This window comes from Trichoderma virens, assembly GCF_000170995.1.
Source record: "Trichoderma virens Gv29-8 chromosome Unknown TRIVIscaffold_55, whole genome shotgun sequence".
Taxonomy (NCBI): Eukaryota; Fungi; Ascomycota; class Sordariomycetes; order Hypocreales; family Hypocreaceae; genus Trichoderma; species Trichoderma virens.
Window position 1 is genome coordinate 17,630 of NW_014013694.1, and position 19,641 is coordinate 37,270.

General features: G+C 47.3%; 9 protein-coding genes across 9 annotated transcripts; 4 read left to right on the top strand and 5 right to left on the bottom strand.

Moving 5' to 3' along the window:
* Nucleotides 1-4: 4 nt before the first annotated feature.
* On the bottom strand, nt 5-1,830 carry TRIVIDRAFT_151530 (uncharacterized protein; the record flags this gene model as incomplete). Its single annotated transcript, XM_014100641.1, has 5 exons — nt 5-538; nt 601-1,036; nt 1,109-1,241; nt 1,325-1,438; nt 1,509-1,830. The coding sequence occupies 5 exons, from the start codon at nt 1,828-1,830 to the stop codon at nt 5-7; spliced, it is 1,539 nt and encodes a 512-aa protein (XP_013956116.1).
* Nucleotides 1,831-2,270: 440 nt separating this feature from the next.
* Nucleotides 2,271-3,249, bottom strand: TRIVIDRAFT_53438 (uncharacterized protein; the record flags this gene model as incomplete). Its single annotated transcript, XM_014100642.1, has 2 exons — nt 2,271-2,929; nt 2,997-3,249. 2 exons carry the CDS (start codon nt 3,247-3,249, stop codon nt 2,271-2,273), a joined length of 912 nt encoding a protein of 303 aa, XP_013956117.1.
* Nucleotides 3,250-4,237: 988 nt separating this feature from the next.
* Nucleotides 4,238-4,573, bottom strand: TRIVIDRAFT_222616 (uncharacterized protein; the record flags this gene model as incomplete). The annotated part of the gene is made up of 1 exon (XM_014100643.1): nt 4,238-4,573. The coding sequence occupies one exon, from the start codon at nt 4,571-4,573 to the stop codon at nt 4,238-4,240; it is 336 nt and encodes a 111-aa protein (XP_013956118.1).
* Nucleotides 4,574-5,321: 748 nt separating this feature from the next.
* Nucleotides 5,322-6,990, top strand: TRIVIDRAFT_201602 (uncharacterized protein; the record flags this gene model as incomplete). The annotated part of the gene is made up of 4 exons (XM_014100644.1): nt 5,322-5,356; nt 5,386-5,530; nt 5,582-6,772; nt 6,829-6,990. The coding sequence occupies 4 exons, from the start codon at nt 5,322-5,324 to the stop codon at nt 6,988-6,990; spliced, it is 1,533 nt and encodes a 510-aa protein (XP_013956119.1).
* A 372-nt stretch (nt 6,991-7,362) lies between these two features.
* TRIVIDRAFT_53448 (uncharacterized protein) lies at nt 7,363-8,424 on the bottom strand (the record flags this gene model as incomplete). The annotated part of the gene is made up of 1 exon (XM_014100645.1): nt 7,363-8,424. A coding segment is annotated over one exon (1,062 nt), but the record flags the coding sequence as incomplete, so codon positions are not given.
* An 854-nt stretch (nt 8,425-9,278) lies between these two features.
* TRIVIDRAFT_136631 (uncharacterized protein) lies at nt 9,279-10,321 on the top strand (the record flags this gene model as incomplete). Its single annotated transcript, XM_014100646.1, has 3 exons — nt 9,279-9,848; nt 9,924-10,154; nt 10,211-10,321. Coding segments are annotated over 3 exons (912 nt in total), but the record flags the coding sequence as incomplete, so codon positions are not given.
* An 852-nt stretch (nt 10,322-11,173) lies between these two features.
* Nucleotides 11,174-12,870, top strand: TRIVIDRAFT_151523 (uncharacterized protein; the record flags this gene model as incomplete). Its single annotated transcript, XM_014100647.1, has 3 exons — nt 11,174-11,354; nt 11,431-12,456; nt 12,527-12,870. 3 exons carry the CDS (start codon nt 11,174-11,176, stop codon nt 12,868-12,870), a joined length of 1,551 nt encoding a protein of 516 aa, XP_013956122.1.
* A 447-nt stretch (nt 12,871-13,317) lies between these two features.
* On the bottom strand, nt 13,318-16,044 carry TRIVIDRAFT_151548 (uncharacterized protein; the record flags this gene model as incomplete). The annotated part of the gene is made up of 6 exons (XM_014100648.1): nt 13,318-13,787; nt 13,862-14,094; nt 14,164-14,583; nt 14,666-15,617; nt 15,729-15,817; nt 15,899-16,044. 6 exons carry the CDS (start codon nt 16,042-16,044, stop codon nt 13,318-13,320), a joined length of 2,310 nt encoding a protein of 769 aa, XP_013956123.1.
* A 1,027-nt stretch (nt 16,045-17,071) lies between these two features.
* On the top strand, nt 17,072-18,336 carry TRIVIDRAFT_53462 (uncharacterized protein; the record flags this gene model as incomplete). The annotated part of the gene is made up of 3 exons (XM_014100649.1): nt 17,072-17,195; nt 17,316-18,100; nt 18,184-18,336. 3 exons carry the CDS (start codon nt 17,072-17,074, stop codon nt 18,334-18,336), a joined length of 1,062 nt encoding a protein of 353 aa, XP_013956124.1.
* Between the last annotated feature and the right edge of the window lie 1,305 nt (nt 18,337-19,641).

Sequence of the window (19,641 nt, forward strand, 5' to 3'; positions counted from 1 at the left end):
ATGACTAGGGGTCCCTTGAATCCATGTCGTCTCCATCTTCACCCCCTACCGCACGTGGCACTTTACCCGCCGTGGGCGCCGTCGAAACTGTCAGTAATGCTAATGCAAAACAGCCGCAAGCTAATAAATATGGCATCCCGATCCACAGCCCGCCTTGACGGAGTCCCCAGCTAAACGCGCCAGCAAACAATGGCCCACCAGTGAGCATCCCACTATATCGCAGGACCGAGATTGTCGTATAAAGTGCTGCGAGATGCCTCTTCTCGACCATGCTTGTTACTATACTTCGCGCGGGGACACTGAACGCCAGTCCCATACTATATAGTACTTGACCAAGAACAAGCATAGTCCAAGATCCTGCAGCGAAGATGATACTTGTCCCAAGAACGAGGAAAAAGCCACTGATTTGGGCAATGCGTTTGTCCTTAGCTATTTCGTGCAGCTTGAGATGCCACAACAGGAGAGTAGATAGACCAGGAATGCCGATGGCGTGTACAATCAAGTTGATTCCTGCGCCAAGGGACACGAGATACGAAGCCTTATACGTTCGTGGTCAGATTAATGTGCGCTGGTCACGGTGACTGCTAATGATATACGTACCTTGCCCAAAGACCAATTCAAACGCTTCGATGCGTACTGCAAAAGGAGAGACCCACTTGCTTGTTGTCCGATGCTGCATGAGAAGAAGCATACAAGCACGACAACTAGCCGTGCGTTTTGCCTGGCCCATGTCATTTTCGCGGCAGAGCTGGCCACCAAGTTCGTCCAACGAATGTGAAAGCCATACTTAGCGCCCGTAGATGTTGGCTGATTGTCATGGTGGTTGTTAGTGACACTAGTAATACCGGCGTCACACTCTGCTGGTGGCAGTGTCTCTGGTAGAAAGATCAGCGCTCCAAGGAAACCCAGAGCAGTCACCCCGGAAGAGATGAGCATAGGAATCCAAGGGTTGATGGATACCATTGTGCCTCCTATAGGAACAAAGATAAATTGAGCAATCATAATGGCCGATTGAAGCTGCGAGAAGGCCGTTGTTCTATTTGCAGCAAGAAGGAATAGTCAGTGTCGCCCTGGAGCTGAAGAGCTAAAGAATTGAATTCTGTCATACCTTTGGTCGCTTGGGCAAACATCGGCAAGCATTACATGCGAAATCGATGATAGAGATGCAGCGCCGGCTCCTATCATTTGCCACAAGCCGCCGAACCAAACCGCTCGAACCGGGAACACGTTGGAAAACCAAACTAATAATACATTTCAGTAGGCTGCGTTTGAGAGGTAGGTAGTATCTTAATAGAGCAGAGCACATTTGCAGGTAGTTACTTACAGATCATTCGCATCCACAGGTCATTCATACCTATGCCGACAATGGCGAGAAGAAATATCTTTTTGCGACCAATGCGGTCTGCCAAAGCCCCATATGGAACAGCCAGAATAATGGCTGACATCTCAGTCAGCGCCGTCGCTCGCTGGCTTCTGGATGCTTCCTTTATTTCAGCCACAAAACGTACCTGGCAGCATCTCAAACACATCTTTCCAACCGTTAATGAAGGCGACTTCGCTCTGTACAGCGTCCACCTTGCATCGATCATCATCCCCGGATAGAGGTGGCCCTTGTTCATAGTAACCTTTGCAGACGATGCCCTGCAATATGGCTAGTTGGGCCGCGAAGCTGACATAACTTCCAATATTCAAAACGATTTGAATTGCGGCCACGACGAGGATTGTGCGGCGTGCACTCGGGGCGATCGAGGATTCGGGTTGGGGCGCTGAATCATGGCCATCTTGGGAACGCAACAGGCATGTTGATTCGTTTGCCTCTCTTTCTTCCATTGATGAGTTAGCTGAAGGCATTGGGTTACCGACCGGCTAGCGGTAGTCTAATATCACACACAGAACACAATGAGTGAAGAAGTTACGGAGTAGAAATGCACAGACGTGACACTACGGGACGAGAGCAGCAGGTCAATCGGTGCTAACTGCGGGTCACTGCTGGGATTGCAGCGGTTTGTTGGGTGCAGTATGTTCAATGGCTGCAGTACAATCAGCCCAGGCTTGACCATTCTGTCGACACGGTGCAGCAACTGCCGCCCATCACCAATCAATACTACCTAGGTAATATATTAGGTAGGTACCTAGGTAGACAAGTAGACAATTGGCTCGTATTGAACACCTTATGCAAACCTAAAATTCAGCTTTCTTACGAACAACTATTACTCCATCCCGTTACGTTGGTTCGCACTTTACAGTAAATTGTCAGCAATCACCCTCCATCAAAGAGCGTTACTTGTTACGTCGAACTTTGCGAGCCAGACATCCATGTCTCTGACAGCTTCAATGCCGCCACCACCGAGCCGTTGGACGCTCGCGGCAACAGCATCCTTTAGACCATTCAACATGAGTGCGATGCGCGGACCATGACGCTGCTCTACAAGCTGTCGCTCATTCTCGAATTCTTTGGCCTTCAGCAACATTCGGACCTCCCGTGAGCCTTCTCGGTTCTTTTCGCCTGGCGTGATGGTCTTGTGAGAGGCCAGTCTGAACCCTGCCCTCTCGCCGGCCTGTGTCATTTGACTTGGCGTCAGTGGCGAACGTATATTCCATTCTTCACGATCACTCAATAATGCTTCTACAGTGTTGTTATATTGCGCTGCGAGTACATGCGGAAACGCCGCAGGCATCGACGTTGAGAAGCTAAATTCAGCAATGAGAACCGATCGTGTCCATGGTTGTAGCGTCTCCATTAGCTCTTGAAGCAAGTGTGGCTTCTCAAGGAACCACACACAATGACACAATAGGACATAGTCGAACCGTGGCGTGCCTTGTCTGAGGGATAATACATAGTTTGGAGCAGTATCGTTGATGAATGTGATGCGACTGCCAATGGGGGAAGCTGCAAGGTATTTCTGAGATTCGATCACGCAAGGCGTTCCTATAACGAGCAGAGGACCCGTCAGCATGCAAATTGATCTGAAATGATCGTGAGTGAGGAGTTATACCCCAACCAGCAGGCGCTGGGTCAACAGCAACTACTCGCCCAACCGCGTCAGCAAGGCAGACGGTGAATTCTCCCTGACCACACCCGATTTCAAGTACACTAGATCCAGAAGGTATCTTCCAATGCTCCAACATCCGCTGTCTGTACTCAAAACCAGCTAAGTGATTTTCAAGATGGGTCTGGTAGAATAGGTATGACATTAGCTCCTCCGCAGAGCTAGTAACACGACCGACGTTTGCCTCAAATGACGGCATAGTGGCAAGGCTAGAGAAGCAGACGGGAATAAAAAGCTTGTATACTGAAACGTGGGATTGTTTACCATTCTCAACTGCTCGAGCCCTGGAGACAGCGCAGTCGCCGGTATATCCTATATCCTGTCCTACGTACAGTGCCTATTCTACTATTCAGAATGGCTATCTTGCCACACTTTTTCATGGCATTTATCTGTTGGCTCGCACCTGAATGACGCTTTCGGCAGGGACAAGTATTGGGTGCAGCAATGGATTCCATGCAAACGCCCCTACAACCCCCCCTACTGCAATTCCTTCAGCTTCAATATATTGCTGACTGCATTTTCAATTTGCCCAAATCATTCAATTGTAATCTTGTCATTCCTTCTCTTAACCATTGTTGATGGTGACGAAAGTTGCCAATACGGGCAATCGTCGCTGTGACATGGCACGGTGATTTCCTTATCAGGTAAGACCTGCGTTTCTAGTCCAACAAATGATGCTCATTATCGGCCAGTCGAACCCACTATTAAGTTTTGTAGTCCAATTGCTATGCGCGTTGTGAGCACGCAATAGCAGGGAGCACAAGCGAGTTGGTGCCTAGCTGTGGTATACGAGCCACACAAACTTTGGTGCTTTGCCTTGGTCTCGATCCTTCCGCCCATCCCTTGGCGCCGCACTAGATCCGTAACCTGGCGGAGACTAGATACCTCGCCTGGAGCTAGAAAGCGCTTGTATCATGCTCGCATTGCTGGAGTAGCCTAGTCATGGTCAATTCTCGCTTGAGTGTATTGGGCAATGCCGGGTAGGCTTTGCAACAACACGTAGATGCATGCTCTTTGGTGTGGCTGCAGATTTCGAATCTTTTGTAACTGTGTATTATACAATGTATGTCCTCACAGACTATCTTATAGCATCTAAAAACACAGTATCCATTCCGCTGATGACGCCGATGATCAGACGAAACTCAGCTCTCTTGCCCAGACGTCAGCTATTGAATAGCATATCTAAGTCAGACATCTTTTCTTGAGTTCATGGTCACCAGAACCTCAATGAGGAAAATGTGATCCGGCGTTGGATTGCGTATTAGCCGACCGCAGTGCTTGACATGGTGCAGAATGTCAAAGCGTTCCTCCATGATGATCTTGGTGCGCCGCATACGATGGTATTTTTGCCAGGAAAATAGGCAATGAACAATATACCAGTCGCGCGATGCCCAAAACGAACCGCCTATATCACCCAATGCCGCAACCTCACTCCTATTCAGTGAGAGTCTGCCTTCTTCGTTGGCAAAATATGACCAAGCACCATCAGGCCCAGGCCCAGCACTGTCAAACTCCGCTGTCATTGTCTCGACAGTATGGACGAATTGGTACATGTGTTCTCCTGATGCGTTAAATCACCTCGCAGCGTTGGCCACGAACTGGATAAGTTCCACTATTGGTTTGTTCAACAGTCTTAGTAGCGACCCACGTGTTGCATCAACCCAAAGCGTGCGCAGGATATGTCGTGTGATATCACAGCTCTATGGCCCATTGTGCCAACAGCAGGACTTTTGTATTAACAGGACTGCAGCTAGCAGTAGGATTTTTTTTGGGATGTGTTATCCACTATCTATCCAAGTGTAATCACCATCCAAAAAAAATGGGTCTGTGGCTGGTGAAGGTATCTTCCCGCACAGATCCTTGACGGTAGAAAAGGGGGAAAATCGGTAAGTCTATATGAGTAGTCCGGCGCAGCTGGCCTCCTTCATATGCCAGTCGGAAACTTTCCGGCCGTGCCTGATGACCTTATTGAACCAGTGGCGAGAACGCGAACGGAATGTTTGAGCGCAGCGGAACGGACCATCAGTAGGCGTGCAGTCTTGGGCCAAGCGGCGGGATGTTGGTAGACGCCACCACCGGAAAGATCCCGCCCATGGATCTCCATGATGCCCTTGTCCACTCAAGAGTCAGGAGCCACTAAATCTTAAATATTAGAGGAAATATGCAATCAACTCTAACTGTCACCACTAATGTCAATTGAATTCTAGTCACCCTGTTGAGCACGGTTGACGATGATGTCTCTGGTTCTCGAGAAGCTGCACGCTTTTCAACATGCATTTCCACTGCTTTTTTACAGTTCCTGCCTGGTAACGATATTATTCCTAATATGGCTTAGTTTGGCCGAATACTTCAAACCGGTGGGAAAGCGGAAGGGACAGAGAGGAATCAAACCACGTCTGCCGGCCGGTCCAGCAGGGGTTCCATTATTCGGACATCTCCTTACTCTCAAGAACATCAGAGAGGACCCTGATTGTCAAGAGGTAAATTTTGACACTATTCCTTTGAACAATATGGACACTAACTGTACGTAGCTAAAAGATCTGGCCAAGTTTGGTGAAATGACTACACTTCATCTCGGTTCCAAGACCTGGATCTTGCTCAATAGCAAAAGAGTTGTGTCAGAAATCATCGCAAAGAGAGGAAACGCTACAAATACACGTTCTCCCATGCCCATCGCCAGCGGCATTGTGAGCCACCATCGTCGGTCTCTGCTCCTTCCGCAGGAACAATGGAAAGAACCTCGCAGAGTGATGCATAATCTGCTCAACGGAACAGCACTAAAGCAGTACGGGGAGTGGCAACAACAAGAAAGTGCTCAAATGCTTGCAGAATATCTATTTCAGCCTAAGCGATGGTACAAGCACAACTACCGCTATGCTAACTCCGTGGTCCATCGAATTGCGTTAGGAGAGCGCCTGGTCAAATCTACTAAGGAGCTGTCAGATTTGCAGGACGTTGTGACATATTTTGTGGGTAGCATCGGAAGCAGTATCATCGACTGGTTCCCAGAATTAGCTCGGCTCCCTAGGTTCCTTCAAGTCTGGCGTCCTCATTGGGATCAGTTAGCCGAGTGGAATAACAACGTTTACAAATCATGGTGGTATCCGGTACGAAAACAAATAGAAGATGGAACAGCGCCACCGTCATTCGTACGCGACGTTCTATTACATCCCGACACAAAGTACTCCGGTGACGATGAAGACGCCATGTATCTGGCTCTGCAACTCATTGAAGCTGGAAGCGACACAACCCGCGAAGCACTCAATATTATGATTATGGCGTCTCTGGAATATCCCCATGGGTTCAAGAAAGCAAGAGACGAAATTGACCGTGTCTGCGGGACTGGCAACGATTCTAGGTATCCTACTCTGGATGACATGGATGACCTGCGATATATTTGCGCCATGTCCAAGGAGGTTCTCCGGTGGAAGCCGATATTTATCCTCACTCCTGACCACACCTCATCCGAAGACATTGATTTCGAAGGCTATCATTTTCCAGCCGGCGTCGGTTTTGTCATAAACGAAGTTGTGGTGGGTAACGAGTGCGAGAACCCTGATGAGTTCATTCCCGAACGTTGGATGGATGGACATGAGACAGATATTACCCATGGACTCTGGCAGTTTGGCGGTGGCCGTCGGATTTGCATCGGCTACCGACTAGCACAGAGAAGCCTGTTTTTGAATATCGCCAGGCTGATACAGTGTTTTGATTTTCAACCCGTAAGAATCTCCTGTAGAAACTTGGATGTAGACTTGTCTCTAACATTTTCTCCCAGAATGGTCCATATAACCCCAAGTTCCTCAATTTGGAGTCTACAGATGAGCCATTTCCTGTCAAAGTGACTTTGCGACACGAAACATACAGGCAACTTATCATTGATGAAGCTACCAGGGCTGGAGTGTTGGAAGATGCAAAGTTGGCACGGGACATTTTGTGAATGCTGGAAGTGAATCTACCTTTTTACGACTACAACCAAAGCGGGATACAGATGTGTGCGCCTGAACACCGCGGATAGATTGAATGGTAGGCCTGAAGAAAGTCCTCGTAGCTGGGAATCATGGCCAATCACGAAGATCATCATCCTCACGATCCAGTAGATATGTAGTATCTTTTGGATATATGCAATTAACTAGCTTCAGTCACTGAACTGTCCCCAAGTATGCCAAAACCACACAAAGAAAGTTCCGCTGCTGTCAGATTCATGGTAATACCATGGGCTCTAATGCGATATACTACTTGAAGTTTGCAATAACATTCTCACCAATTCATGAACCCGCTAATTTCTTTAACATATCAGATAATAAAGTGTCTAGGATATAATTGAGTTGAGCCATGTCCTCATTCGTGTCGTGGCATCTCCAACAATCTTGCTATTCCCTTCCAGCAAAATAAAATCATGACCCTCCTTCTCCGCAATCTCCAAACGTACGTCCAGGTCTGGGTTGCGAAGCGCAATACTTTCAGCAAATTCAACGCCATGATCTCTCAAAACTTCATGTTGGCCCACCGTAACATACAGATTTCTACATATCCGTGAAACACCATCAAACCAGGGCCCGTCTATATCAGTCGGGAGAGCCCAGCCTTTCCCATCTAGGAGCTCCGTCTCGTAGTCTGTACCCTCAAATACATCTGCAACGGCAAGTGAGACCGAGTGTGCAGAAAGCATGTCGATGTAATTGTTTTCCCTGAATGAAGCGGTATCAGTGCGAGCGCTTAAAAAGGGTGATACCAGGAAGACTCCTAGCAACGGTTCGTCAATTTGCACCCCTTCAACCTTGGGATGACAGTGCAGCAAGTGACCAAGTAATTGTAATGTTAGATTGCCGCCGGCAGAATCTCCACCAATAATTATATCCGATGGTCTGAAACCGGCCTGTAGTACGTGCGAGAGTGCGCTGCTTGCCTGCGACAGTTGCACCGGATATGCCGCTTCCGGAGCAAGAGCGTATCGTAACAGGGCAACCGCAACCTTCAGTGTAGGACCGGCATAGATGTAAGCTTGCAGACACCATTCTAGGTGACCGGCCGACATGGGTGCTTTGTATCCCCCTCCGTGGAAGAATAAGACAACCTTGTCCGCTGTGGAAGGGTCGCCCAGCCACATGATGGAAGATGATTTGACCGGGAGCATTTCGATGCGTTCTCTGAGATTTGCCACAGCCGCCACGTTTCTACCATTGCCCAACTCGGTCCTGCTTTCCGCGATCCATTTTTGGTAGCACTCAGTAGATCCGGGAAGCAGGAATTGAAGCTGACGCCCTGTGAGTTTGTTGAGCACGACTCGAAGCAGACCACATGTGAAGTAAAATCGCAAAGGTAGGTGTCGGGACCTCGCAATCGCAACGCAGCGGGTGATGTTGAATATGACCTGCACCGGTGCTTAGGGTTCAAATCAGCGGTAGCGCAGCACAAGAAGTCAGAACACCGGCATACCAACAAACACCATCCAGATCAACAGTGATATTTTGCTGCCAAGGGGCAGCTGTTTTCGTACCGAAGTCTCCTGTTGTGGTCAGTAGCTTCGTAAGAATAGAAATCACCTAGCGTCATACCATTTTGAGCCGAGACTACGCCTAACTAAGGAGTAGAAGACCTCTACTAGCAGAAGACCTCTACTAGCAGGTAAAACTTCAACCGTCTAGCTTGTAGTGAAATGAATACTCAACAGACAAGCGTGTCGAGGCTATAGTATAAGCAGACTCGTCTCTGAACAGTCCCTGTAAAACAACGCAGGGTTTCGATCTGGATTCCAGTTGAGCAACCTATACAGAAAGTTTTCTGCCATGGATTTGCCTCGGTTCGTAGTCAAACTCTTGGACTATGTATCAATTCATGTCAAATGCGAGGGGTTGTGATTGGTCGGAATGATCCCGGAGACAATAGAGTGTCTAACAGTACCCGGTTTTCGCCCGCGGGGATGATGACAGTTTAAATTCACTTGTTCCGATGTCTTCTACAACATGCACGAGGTCAGAGTATCACTTGCACGTGCGACTGTTCATAGTGCCTTTCTTTCGCAATTGACATTAGTACACGGGAAAGATGGCACACTCCAGGGAAGGCATCACGCTAGACCTCATTACAAGGACCTTAAGAAACAGCTTACTTAGCCCATTCATTGCGCTGCCCATTGCAATAGGACTGTCGTGGCAGCCCGCTCGAACCAGACTCTTCGAATACGTTCATGCTGAAGCCTCCAGTACGGCACTCGTGGTTGCCTACCTGCTGGCGGCGCTGAGTGTCACACTGTCGCTCAACGATTATCTGAATGATGGTTTTGCAAACAACTGGGTACGGGCATCGGATTGGGACTGGAATTCGGAGATTGTGGTAATCACTGGCGGAAGCAGTGGCATTGGTGAGCACGTCGCCCGCCAACTTCTCGCAAAGAATATCCAAACGACAATCGTCATCCTCGACTATGTCCCGATGACGTGGGCGGCACCAGCAAAAAGCAAGGTCCACTACTACCAAGTCGATCTAAGCAATTCATCCAACATCAGTACCATAACTCAGAGAATTCGAGACGAAGTCGGCCATCCCACGGTGTTGGTGAACAATGCCGGGTTAAGCCGTGGATTCACGGTCATGGATGGCAGCTACATGGACGTTGAGGTCACAATTCGGACGAATCTTGTGGCGCCATTTCTTCTCATCAAGGAGTTCATACCACAGATGGTCAGCCGCAACCATGGGCACATTGTCAATATCAGCTCGATGAGCGCCCTGATACCGCCAGCAAGAGTTGCTGACTATGCTGCCACAAAGGCTGGTCTAGTTGCATTACACGAGGTGAATTTTCGAAACCGCTAAATGAGACCCTTGAGGATGGCAACGTGTGCTAACTAGGTTCTTCAATATACATAGGCACTGCAACTAGAGCTCAAGGACGTGCACGGAGCACCAAAGGTGCGGCTGTCTCTGGCCATCTTAAGCTTTGTTCGGACGCCTCTTTTCAAGGGAGAAACACACCAGTCAAACTTTTTGTTTCCGCTTATGCACGTTGAAACCGTGGCCGACAGCATCGTGGATACGCTGTACAGCGGCCTTGGAAGGACCATTTACCTGCCGGGAATCATGCGCTATGTTGCAATTTTGGTAATGTCCCCTGGTCTTCAGCTCTTTTACACAGTGTCGCTGATGTGTTTGCGCAGAAAGGCGGTCCGGATTGGTTCTTCCGTATTATTAGGAATGGGTCGAATAATCTAGGTGTGGATTTCAAAGGGCGTCAGAGAATTGACCCGAAGACAGGAAGACTAGGTCAAGCCGGAGCTACAGAAAACTAAACAAAGCTTTGACAGAAAGCTACTACCAAGGATGGCTAGGCTAGTTCGAGGCGAACGCGGTCTGGTAGCTCAGTGGGTGTCTGCTGCTTCACTCGTTCAGTTGGTCCTCGCTTTTATTCAGACGGCGTAGGGCGACTCTCTGTTTGCTTCCTACTTATTTACATACAAACTCGACTTTCTTACCAATGGAATCAAGGTTAAAATACAATTGAATAAGCTGGTATATGCTTGGTGTACTTCGTGGTCTATATGTCGTCATAAATCTTATGTACAGTGCTTCCATGAGCAGGCTTCTAAATCATCACATAGACTGCTGTAGACTTGAAATTGCGGGAAGATTGCCGTACCACAGATATCGAACTTGCAAAAGCTTTGATATTAAGTGGCAGGTTTCCAAGGTTGCGGAACCGGTCCAGACGAAAGAACCCTCCGAAATGAGTCGTAATCACTTCGGAATCGTTCACATGAGCCTAGCATATCCTTATTGACCCCATACTTGATTCGGCAGACCTGACACTATCGGGAGCAACCCTCCAACTCGGGAAAGTCCCTGCCTGGACGTCGGGGGTTCCTGTGGGTCCTGTATATGTGCCCACGGGCCGATATTGCCCAGCTGCCCCGGGATGAATCCGACTTACATTTCGGTCCCAATCCGGTCCCAATCCGCTCACATATTTATTGTACCTGCCTATAAGCGCATTAACAAATAAACTAGATAGTCAATCCTCCCACCTCGCTGACTTGGTACGCGATGTTTGTCATTTAATTGTATTCTATGCATACACCTCGAATCTCTGACAATCGAGCCAACATCTGCTGTCTCAGCTTAAGATGGCACAAGTAAACGAGACGGACCAGGAACCCAGCTACAGCCAGTTTGCCTGCATTGGAACCGGATTCTCAGCCATTGCCCTGGGTGCAACCTTGAAGAGATGGTACGGAATAACTGATATTTGCTTCTTCGAAAAGCACAAGCAGCTAGGAGGAACTTGGTTCGTCAATAAATACCCAGGTAATACCCTCGTGTTGGAATTTGCTTTCTTCCGAGTGGACCATGGTCTTCAGAGCTGAACATGATTCGTATGTAGGCTGTGCTTGTGACGTGCCTAGCGCCCTTTACAGTTTCTCTTTCGAGCCAAATCCGACATGGAGTCGCATGTTGCCATCGACAGACGAGCTATGGGCCTATCTAAATCGCGTCGCCACCAAGTACAGCCTTCCGAGAAAAATGAGCTTCGGCGTCAATGTGGAACGCTGTGAGTGGATTGAAGAACGCAGTCGATGGCAGCTTCATATCCGACACCTCGCGACGGACAGCGTCTACAAGCACGAATCCCAATTTCTCTTCTGTGCCAGTGGCCAGCTTGTCACACCTAGAGACCTCGGCGTTCCAGGCGTTGGGTCGTTCAAAGGTCCCATATTCCACGCCTCACGCTGGCGTCACGACATCGATCTCACCGACAAGAATGTCGTCGTCTTTGGGAACGGTTGCACTGCGGCTCAAATTGTGCCAAGCATCGTTGGCAAGACCAAGCATCTAACTCAGATCATACGCTCCAAGCACTGGGTCCTGCCCCCCATCGACCAGCCATTCCCAGCCTGGTTCAAATTCTTCCTCACCTGGTTTCCTGGCGCCTTGCTAGCTTTCCGCTTCATCATCTTTTTGGCCGCGGAAAACGAACTCCGAGGCTTTCCTATGACCAAGGCGGGAGCCAGGTTCCGACAGTCGAGACGCAGGATAGCAGAAGCGTATATGCGCAAGACAGCCCCGGCCAAGTATCACGACTTGCTTGTTCCCGATTTTGAAATTGGCTGCAAGCGTCGAATTTTTGATTCCGGTTATCTGGAGAGCCTCCATGCCAAGAATCTGACACTAACAAACGAGGAAGCAGTGGAGATTCTGCCAAACGGCGTTCGCACCAATAAGGACAAGATTATCCCCGCCGACGTTGTTGTTCTGGCAAATGGTTATGTGACCAACCGCTTTCTTGGCAATATAGAGGTCGTCGGTCGCCAGGGCGAGACTATCAAGGACCACTGGGATCGCTTTGGGGGAGCAGAGGCATACAATTGTTCCGCGCTAAGTGGCTTTCCCAACTTTTTTGTTCTTCTAGGTAAGGATGATATGAGACGGCTCCCAAGAAACGCATCGACCTACGCAAAACTAACTGAGAGCTACGATAGGTCCTAATGCGGCTACTGGTCATACATCTGCCATTATGGCTGCGGAGAATTCCGTCAACTTTGCGTTGCGAATTCTTAAGCCAGTCCTTGATGGGAAGTCGAGCGTGGTTGATCTCAAGATTGAGGCCGAACACAGATATGTCGATCGCATTCAAGCTGACCTGCAGAAGACGGTTTGGTTCTCTGGATGTAAAAGCTGGTACGTGAGAGATGGTGAGGAGGGCAAGAAGTGGAACGCAATGAGCTATCCTTGGTCCCAAGGGCATTTCTGGTACAGAAGCGTGTTTCCTACTTGGAGTGACTGGAGCTTCAGCGTAGGTTCTAACTACTATGGAACAGTGTAGAACTAGATGACTGACAAACGAACAGGGCCAAACAACCTATAAATCATCATGATGGGCAGAATCCATGAGGAGAAATGGTTATGGATTCGTGGTAGAGCTGTTTTTCAATGTCTCAGCAGAACTAATTCCCAATCCGCATTTGTACCGGCTCTGTATCATCTTCCGTATGAAAGGATACTTTTTCTACCTGCTCTATACTAGGTTGCTTGATTTATATACAAGGCCAATATTACTGTTGGCTGAATCTCTCGCTTTCACGTCTGGTCCTGTGTTTTTGAACACCGTCCCAGCAAGCTGCGCCTGCAGCCATATTTTACAATGCCGTGAGCATCTGTCCGACTTTAGTTACTCTATCTCGATAACTGCAAGGAGTGGACCACTTTGAAGACTGCTTAGGTGGTACAAGCAAGCCCAGTTAGTCCATGGAGTCCGAGATGAGGGATAGATTTACAGGAAGCCAGGTGCATCTGTCATGAAATCCATGGCCTGGTCCCAATTGACGAATGAGTCCTCCATGTCAAAATTTGGAACCTTGTCAGCCTGTAGACCAGGCAACACGCAGCCTGGGGGATGCCAGCCAGTGGCGAACTGATTATTCTGTGCCTCGGGCTCAGTGGCAACATGAACCCGAGCCGCACAACGGTCTGGCTGTATGCCGGTGGGGATAGCATGCTGTTTCTCAGTCCGATCTGCTTCCAGTGGAACTGCATGGCCCCGTTCGGTCCGGGATGTGAGCTTGGCGTTGAGAGCCTGCAATAGCTTGATGGACCTCTGAGCAGATGGGCTGGAGGATGATAGCTCGTTCAGAATAGCCTGACAAGCACGCCACGACTGTTCCATTGCTTGACGGCCCATAGACGCTTCCAGCAGAGGGTTAGAACGTCCAATTAGCAGCACCAAACCGGCGGTGCTGGTATCTGTTGATGGTTAGCTAGTGTAGATGAATCCGACATGAGCAGACAACTAATCTGCGAACTTCTTTTCCACTCACATAATCCAGTCCACCACCACCCGGTTGATGTGGAAGTGGCACAAGTCCGTGCCATCGCCTCCAAAAGCTGCATTGCGCTTTGAATGCATATCTTGGCACTCTCGATAGCGCAGGACTTGTACAAAGTCTGGCGCGCGTCGTACGGTAGTGAGGAGTCAAGTTCTTCCACGCCAGAGGTGATGCATACATTCGTCAACGTTGGCCGGTGTAGCATCAATCTAAAATATAGGAATCTTTTTTTTTTTTCAATATTGTTAGGCTGCAAGAGTCTTAATGTGAATGAATAATAAATTGAAGCTCACCTGACATGGAGCGCGTTTCGTTGCATTTCAAGAACCGATTTGATCTCGGGCTTCACGGAGGTGACTGCGCGCGGGTACACCCACGACAAGGCCGGGTGGACCGTCTTCACATATTCCGAGAGCTGTGCATCTAAATTTAGAATGACGTCGAGTCCGTGATGCCCCTCATTAGGTCTGCCATTGGACTGCTTTGCGGACAATGGCCCATCAGAGGGTTGAAAGACTTGGAATAAAATTTCGCCCAAGATGTTGCAAAGCCGAATATGCTCGACATTGAAAAGATATCTCGACACTTCAGCATTTTGGTTGCCACCAATGCCATCTTCGCCATTACTTGAGTCGTAATCCATGGAAGACGGGAGCTCTAGATTGGACAAGTGCGCCGTCATGGTAGGACGGCCGAATGTCATGCTCACAAGCCTAGCAAATCAAGTTAGCTTCCGTTATATTCGCAGCCGCCCCCCAGGGTAAGAATGGTTGAAGCTCATTTAGCAAAACTAACCTATCTAGGACGAGGCAGCAGTGCCAGGTCCTCCTTCGTATCTCTCTCTCAAGGGGACTTCGGCTGGCTACATCAGGCTCAGCGTGAAGCCCAAGCCCTTGAGCAACACGACAGGCTATTCCTACCGCATTCCAGCAACGGCTTGCAAATGACGTAGACTGGAGAAAGAGTGTCATCAAAAGCAGAGACTGTACCACGCCGATGTTATTCATATCGAGAAAGTCGAGCCCAATAAAGTGCTTGGCTCTCAGAAAGTACACCTGGATTGCGTTGGACTTTTCCGAGGCTGGAGCGTCCAGGAACGAGCAACCCAATGCAAATATTGTGTTCAAGGCGCAATGGAAGACGATGCTGCCTGGACCTGCACCTGGTGATCCTCCAAGCCCCAGCTCGCCACTTGATGCCGGAGCTGTCGAATCTGTCTCCCGGTGAGCCTCCCATAGACTGTGATATGCACTCTCAAACGTGGGTCGGTGAAACATGGGATATAGGTAGTATACCCGCCGCCAGAACTCATCCAGCAGCTGATCCGCCACAAAGCGCGGTGGCAGCGAGAAGTGAAAAGTGTGCGTAGCACTTAGAAGATTGGCAGACTGGCCGCCCTCGAATCCGCTTCTTGGAGGCATGCCGCGTAAGCCAGCTGTGGCGGTTCCCATAGAGCCGTACGTCTCCTTGATAAAGAAAGCAGCAGAAGAACTGCCGTAAAACTCGTTGGTTCCCTTGAGGGCTGAATTGACATGGTCATCCGTTGCGGATATAGTGCCCATGGCTGTAACAGGGTTGGAGTCATCGGACGAGTCAATATGGTCGGCCGGTGCCAGTGGCAGCATATCGAGAGGAAGATGAGTGGAATCTTGGCAAGAACTTCGAGTTGTGACTGGGGACAAAGCCCCATTTGCATCTTCCCTTTGGTCTGCCGCCCCAGTGGAATTTGCTGGCCGGTCGTCCCGTTCTATAACCTGGTGCTGCATATTCATGGGGGCATCCTTTGACTTGCTGGTCGCACAATCGCCCTGGGGCAGCTGGTGATCTTCCCGCACCGCGTCGAAGCTCGACAGGTCACCATCGGACCCAAAAGGATGCGCTGATATGCTGCTGCCCTTGCAAGCGTTCTCCAGGGAGCGAATGCGCTCATGGAGAGCGCGAATGTATCTGGTTGGGAGTTAATGTCTTGATTCCGCCGTATAATACACCCTCTCTCTTCAGAAACAGTGGGAGAGGGGGAAAACGCACGCCTCGTTGCTGGCAGTTCGAGCATTGTCGACCTTGTAGACACACAAATCTAGAGCTAAGCCGCGACGCTGGCATCCCGAGCATATTGGCGTGCCACCATCACAGCGGCTTTTGCGGTCACGGCAGGGTTCACAGCTGTTTCTCATGTCAACCTAAGGGAGCACTCCACTACGGCGAGCTTCTGCACGTATGAAAACTCACGCGAGCGCAATTTTGCGGCGACGCGGCCGTTCAGTGACACTGGACGTCATAGCCTCAAGGCTTATTTGTGGTGATGAGACTCTCCGTCTTCGCTTCATGCAGCAGGTATTGATTCCGCCACAAATGCCGCGAGTACTCAACGTGCCAAATGTGCGAATATATTTGGCCGTCTCCATCTATCCAAGTGTCTGGTCGGTCCGTCTAGTCCATGCCTAGTCCATGCCAGTCCATGTCTAGGTCAATTCCGCATCAGCATTGCTGGAGCGCCATCCATCCACTAATCCCCACAAGACCCCAAATCTGGGGGCACACCAGACATTCTCTGGTGGCTCGGCTTACCCCCAGACTTGGACCAGACACTTTAACGTCTCTTGTCCGAGGTCTGGTTGGACTCGTCATGACAGCACATAGCAAGACAGAATAGGGTACCTGATTGCTATTTCCGCGCTTCAAGCGGAAATTGAATCAAGTAGAGGTGGAGGCCTGGAAGCAGCAGAGCACCTCATCTCCCATATTTCCTCACTGCCTCGCTACTCAAGAATGTGTTATGCGACCAAATGCGTGGTGGGCCAGTGAGGTAGCCATATCAGATGCTTGCTTTCCCTCTGCCGTACGGAGTACATTAGACTAGTCCTCGGGGAGTATGGAGGGGACATCGGAAGACTCCCGGTCGGCTGCATCCCGTATAGTAATTTGCTGTGTGTCAATGCGGAACCAAATCCGACCACCCCGGGACGGTCCCGGTGCAACGGCAACCCCGGACTCCTAGACATTGGAAGGCGTTCAACTAGTACGGAGTCCTACGGTCAAATTTATCGTCATGGGCTCCAACCTGGTCGCCCAATTCTATTGATTTAAACTTGACGTGCGGAGAGTCAACCAAAACAAATCAGGGAGCCGTTGACTTTAGATGCGGAAGACCAGTCCCTCGCAATGAGACCCCTCGTATTTGCGCATAATCTACTTGCCGGAATGACATCTTTGAAAGACCAGGCTCACGACTGGGCAGTAGAGAAGACATTCGGATGGCCAGGCCAACCACCAGTCAACAAGATCGACACCCATCACCACATGGTGCCAAGCTTTTATTCTAAAGGTCCACCTCCACCCCCATTGCATAATCCCAAGGAGCTGATGAGCTAACTGACGCCTGTGCAGCTGTTCGGCAAAATGGAGGTGTGTCGCCATCTTGGTATCATAGCCCAACACATATCAGCAAGTTTTCTGACCATAAGATTAGGTGATCCAAGTGGCTGGCCGACACCATCATGGTCAGCCACGGGGTCAAAACTGCTCATGGGACGAATGGGTATCCAGACCGCCATCCTCTCGGTCACCGCTCCGGGAGCTTGCATCGTGCAGGACCCAAAGAAGCAAAAGGACTTGGCCCGCAACCTGAACGAGTATGCAGCCAAGCTACGAGATGGCGATCCAGGCTCATTCGGCTTCTTTGCCTCGCTTCCCGACATCCGGAACACGACAGGCGCGATTGAGGAGATCTCTTATGCCTTTGACCGGCTCCAAGCCGATGGAGTGACTCTCTTCACACGCTATGGCCCTAGCAATATATACCTCGGACATCGTGACCTGGAACCTGTATGGGCAGAACTCAACCGTCGACGCGCCGTGGTCTTTATCCACCCAACACACCCTGTGGATACTAATCTAGTTAATCCCCAATTGCTGCAACCCATGATAGACTATCCTCACGAAACAACGCGCACAGCCATGGACATGATTATGAGTCGGACGCTGGACAAGTTTCCAGACGTCAAGATTATTCTCAGTCACGCCGGAGGAACGCTGCCATATATCATCACACGCCTCTCTACTCCGCTAAGGAAGACGCCGGATCTGGCCGCAAACTGGAAGGTTGGCACAAACTACGAGGAGGCCACAAAGACATTCCGCAAGTTCTACCACGATGTTGCCCTGTCATGCTCGCCGCAGGTGTTGAGAACGCTGTTGGATACAGTCCCTCATGAGCACATTCTCTTTGGTGTCAGTAGGAGTTACATCCATCCCCGTCCAAACAGAAACTTTGCCTGCAAATTGATTCTGTTTGCTAATTGGACGACTAACAGAGCGACTTTCCATATGCGCCAGCCCCAGCCTATCCGGCTTTTCTCGAGGACTTGGAGACTTTTGAGTTGTCGGCAGAAATCCGCGACAAGATCAACTACAAGAATGCGCAGAGTCTTTTTCCACGTTTGGCCAATGATGTTGCCCATCTATAGATAGTACCTAGTAGCTATGGCTTACGTTGGGACTATTACAAGACGTTACATTGTTACTATCGTTATAACTACTCTACATCGCTGTTATAGAGATCTAGCTAGTCTTATATTTTCTTATGCATTTATAAAGTAAAAGCTGTACTGAATTATGAGTAATGGGTTATTTTTATTCTAGATCAGTGAAATCCTTTATTAATCATCTCCTGTTTTGGCTTTTTGGCTTGCTAACTAAATAATCCAGGGTGGCGATCAACTCAACCTCAATTATAAAATTGTCAATCTAGTTGATGTTAACCAACCCAACTATACTTAACGTAGTATATACTTACTAATCAACTAATCGAATATAATAACGATGTTAAGTTGGTTATATTAATTAACTTAATTAACTACCTAACCCAGCGGAAATATACAATCTTTAAACTTATGTTATAACCTATGATACACAGAGTCTTATATATTAATATAAGTTAATTATTCCTAAAAGATAAATTTATTTTAGTATTCTATAATAAAATATTAATAAGTGTAATATCCTAATCTTTATGTTTAATATAAAGTAAAGGTTAAAAAATAAATATGTTTTTTATTATATAATATAAAAGATTTTATTTATACTTATATTAAAATAATAATAACTAATTATAGTTTATTAAAAAAAAAATTTTTTAAAAAAAAATAAATATTTATAAAAAAGATAATAACTTTACTATAGTTTTTAATAAACTATTAATAATAATTTATTAATTTAAAAAAACTTTAAATTTTTTTTATTATTTTAAAAACTTTTTATTTTTTAATAGTTATTATTTTAATAAAGTTTATTTAAATTTATTTTAAAAAATTTATTTTAAAAAAATAATATATTTTAAAAAATTAACTTTTTATATATAACATTAATATTTTTTTAATTTTATTAATAAATTAATTATTTATAAAATTTTTAAAATTTAATATATATATTTAATATATTTTTTTAAAATATTAAAGTAAATTAGAATATTATTTAAGTATATAATAATAAATTTATTAATATATTTTTTAAAGATTTTATTAATTATATATTAAAATATAATTAATATATTAATAAATTTAAAAAGTATAATTAAATATTTAAATAGTTTATAATATATTTTAAATATTATTTATTTATTTTTTTTTTAATTTTAATAAAGTTATAAGTTTTTTTTAAATTTAAAATTATAAATTATTTTATAATTAATAATTAATTTTTAATTTTAAAAATTAATAATAGTAATATTTAATTTTTAATAATAATTTTATTAAATTATTAGTAATTAATAA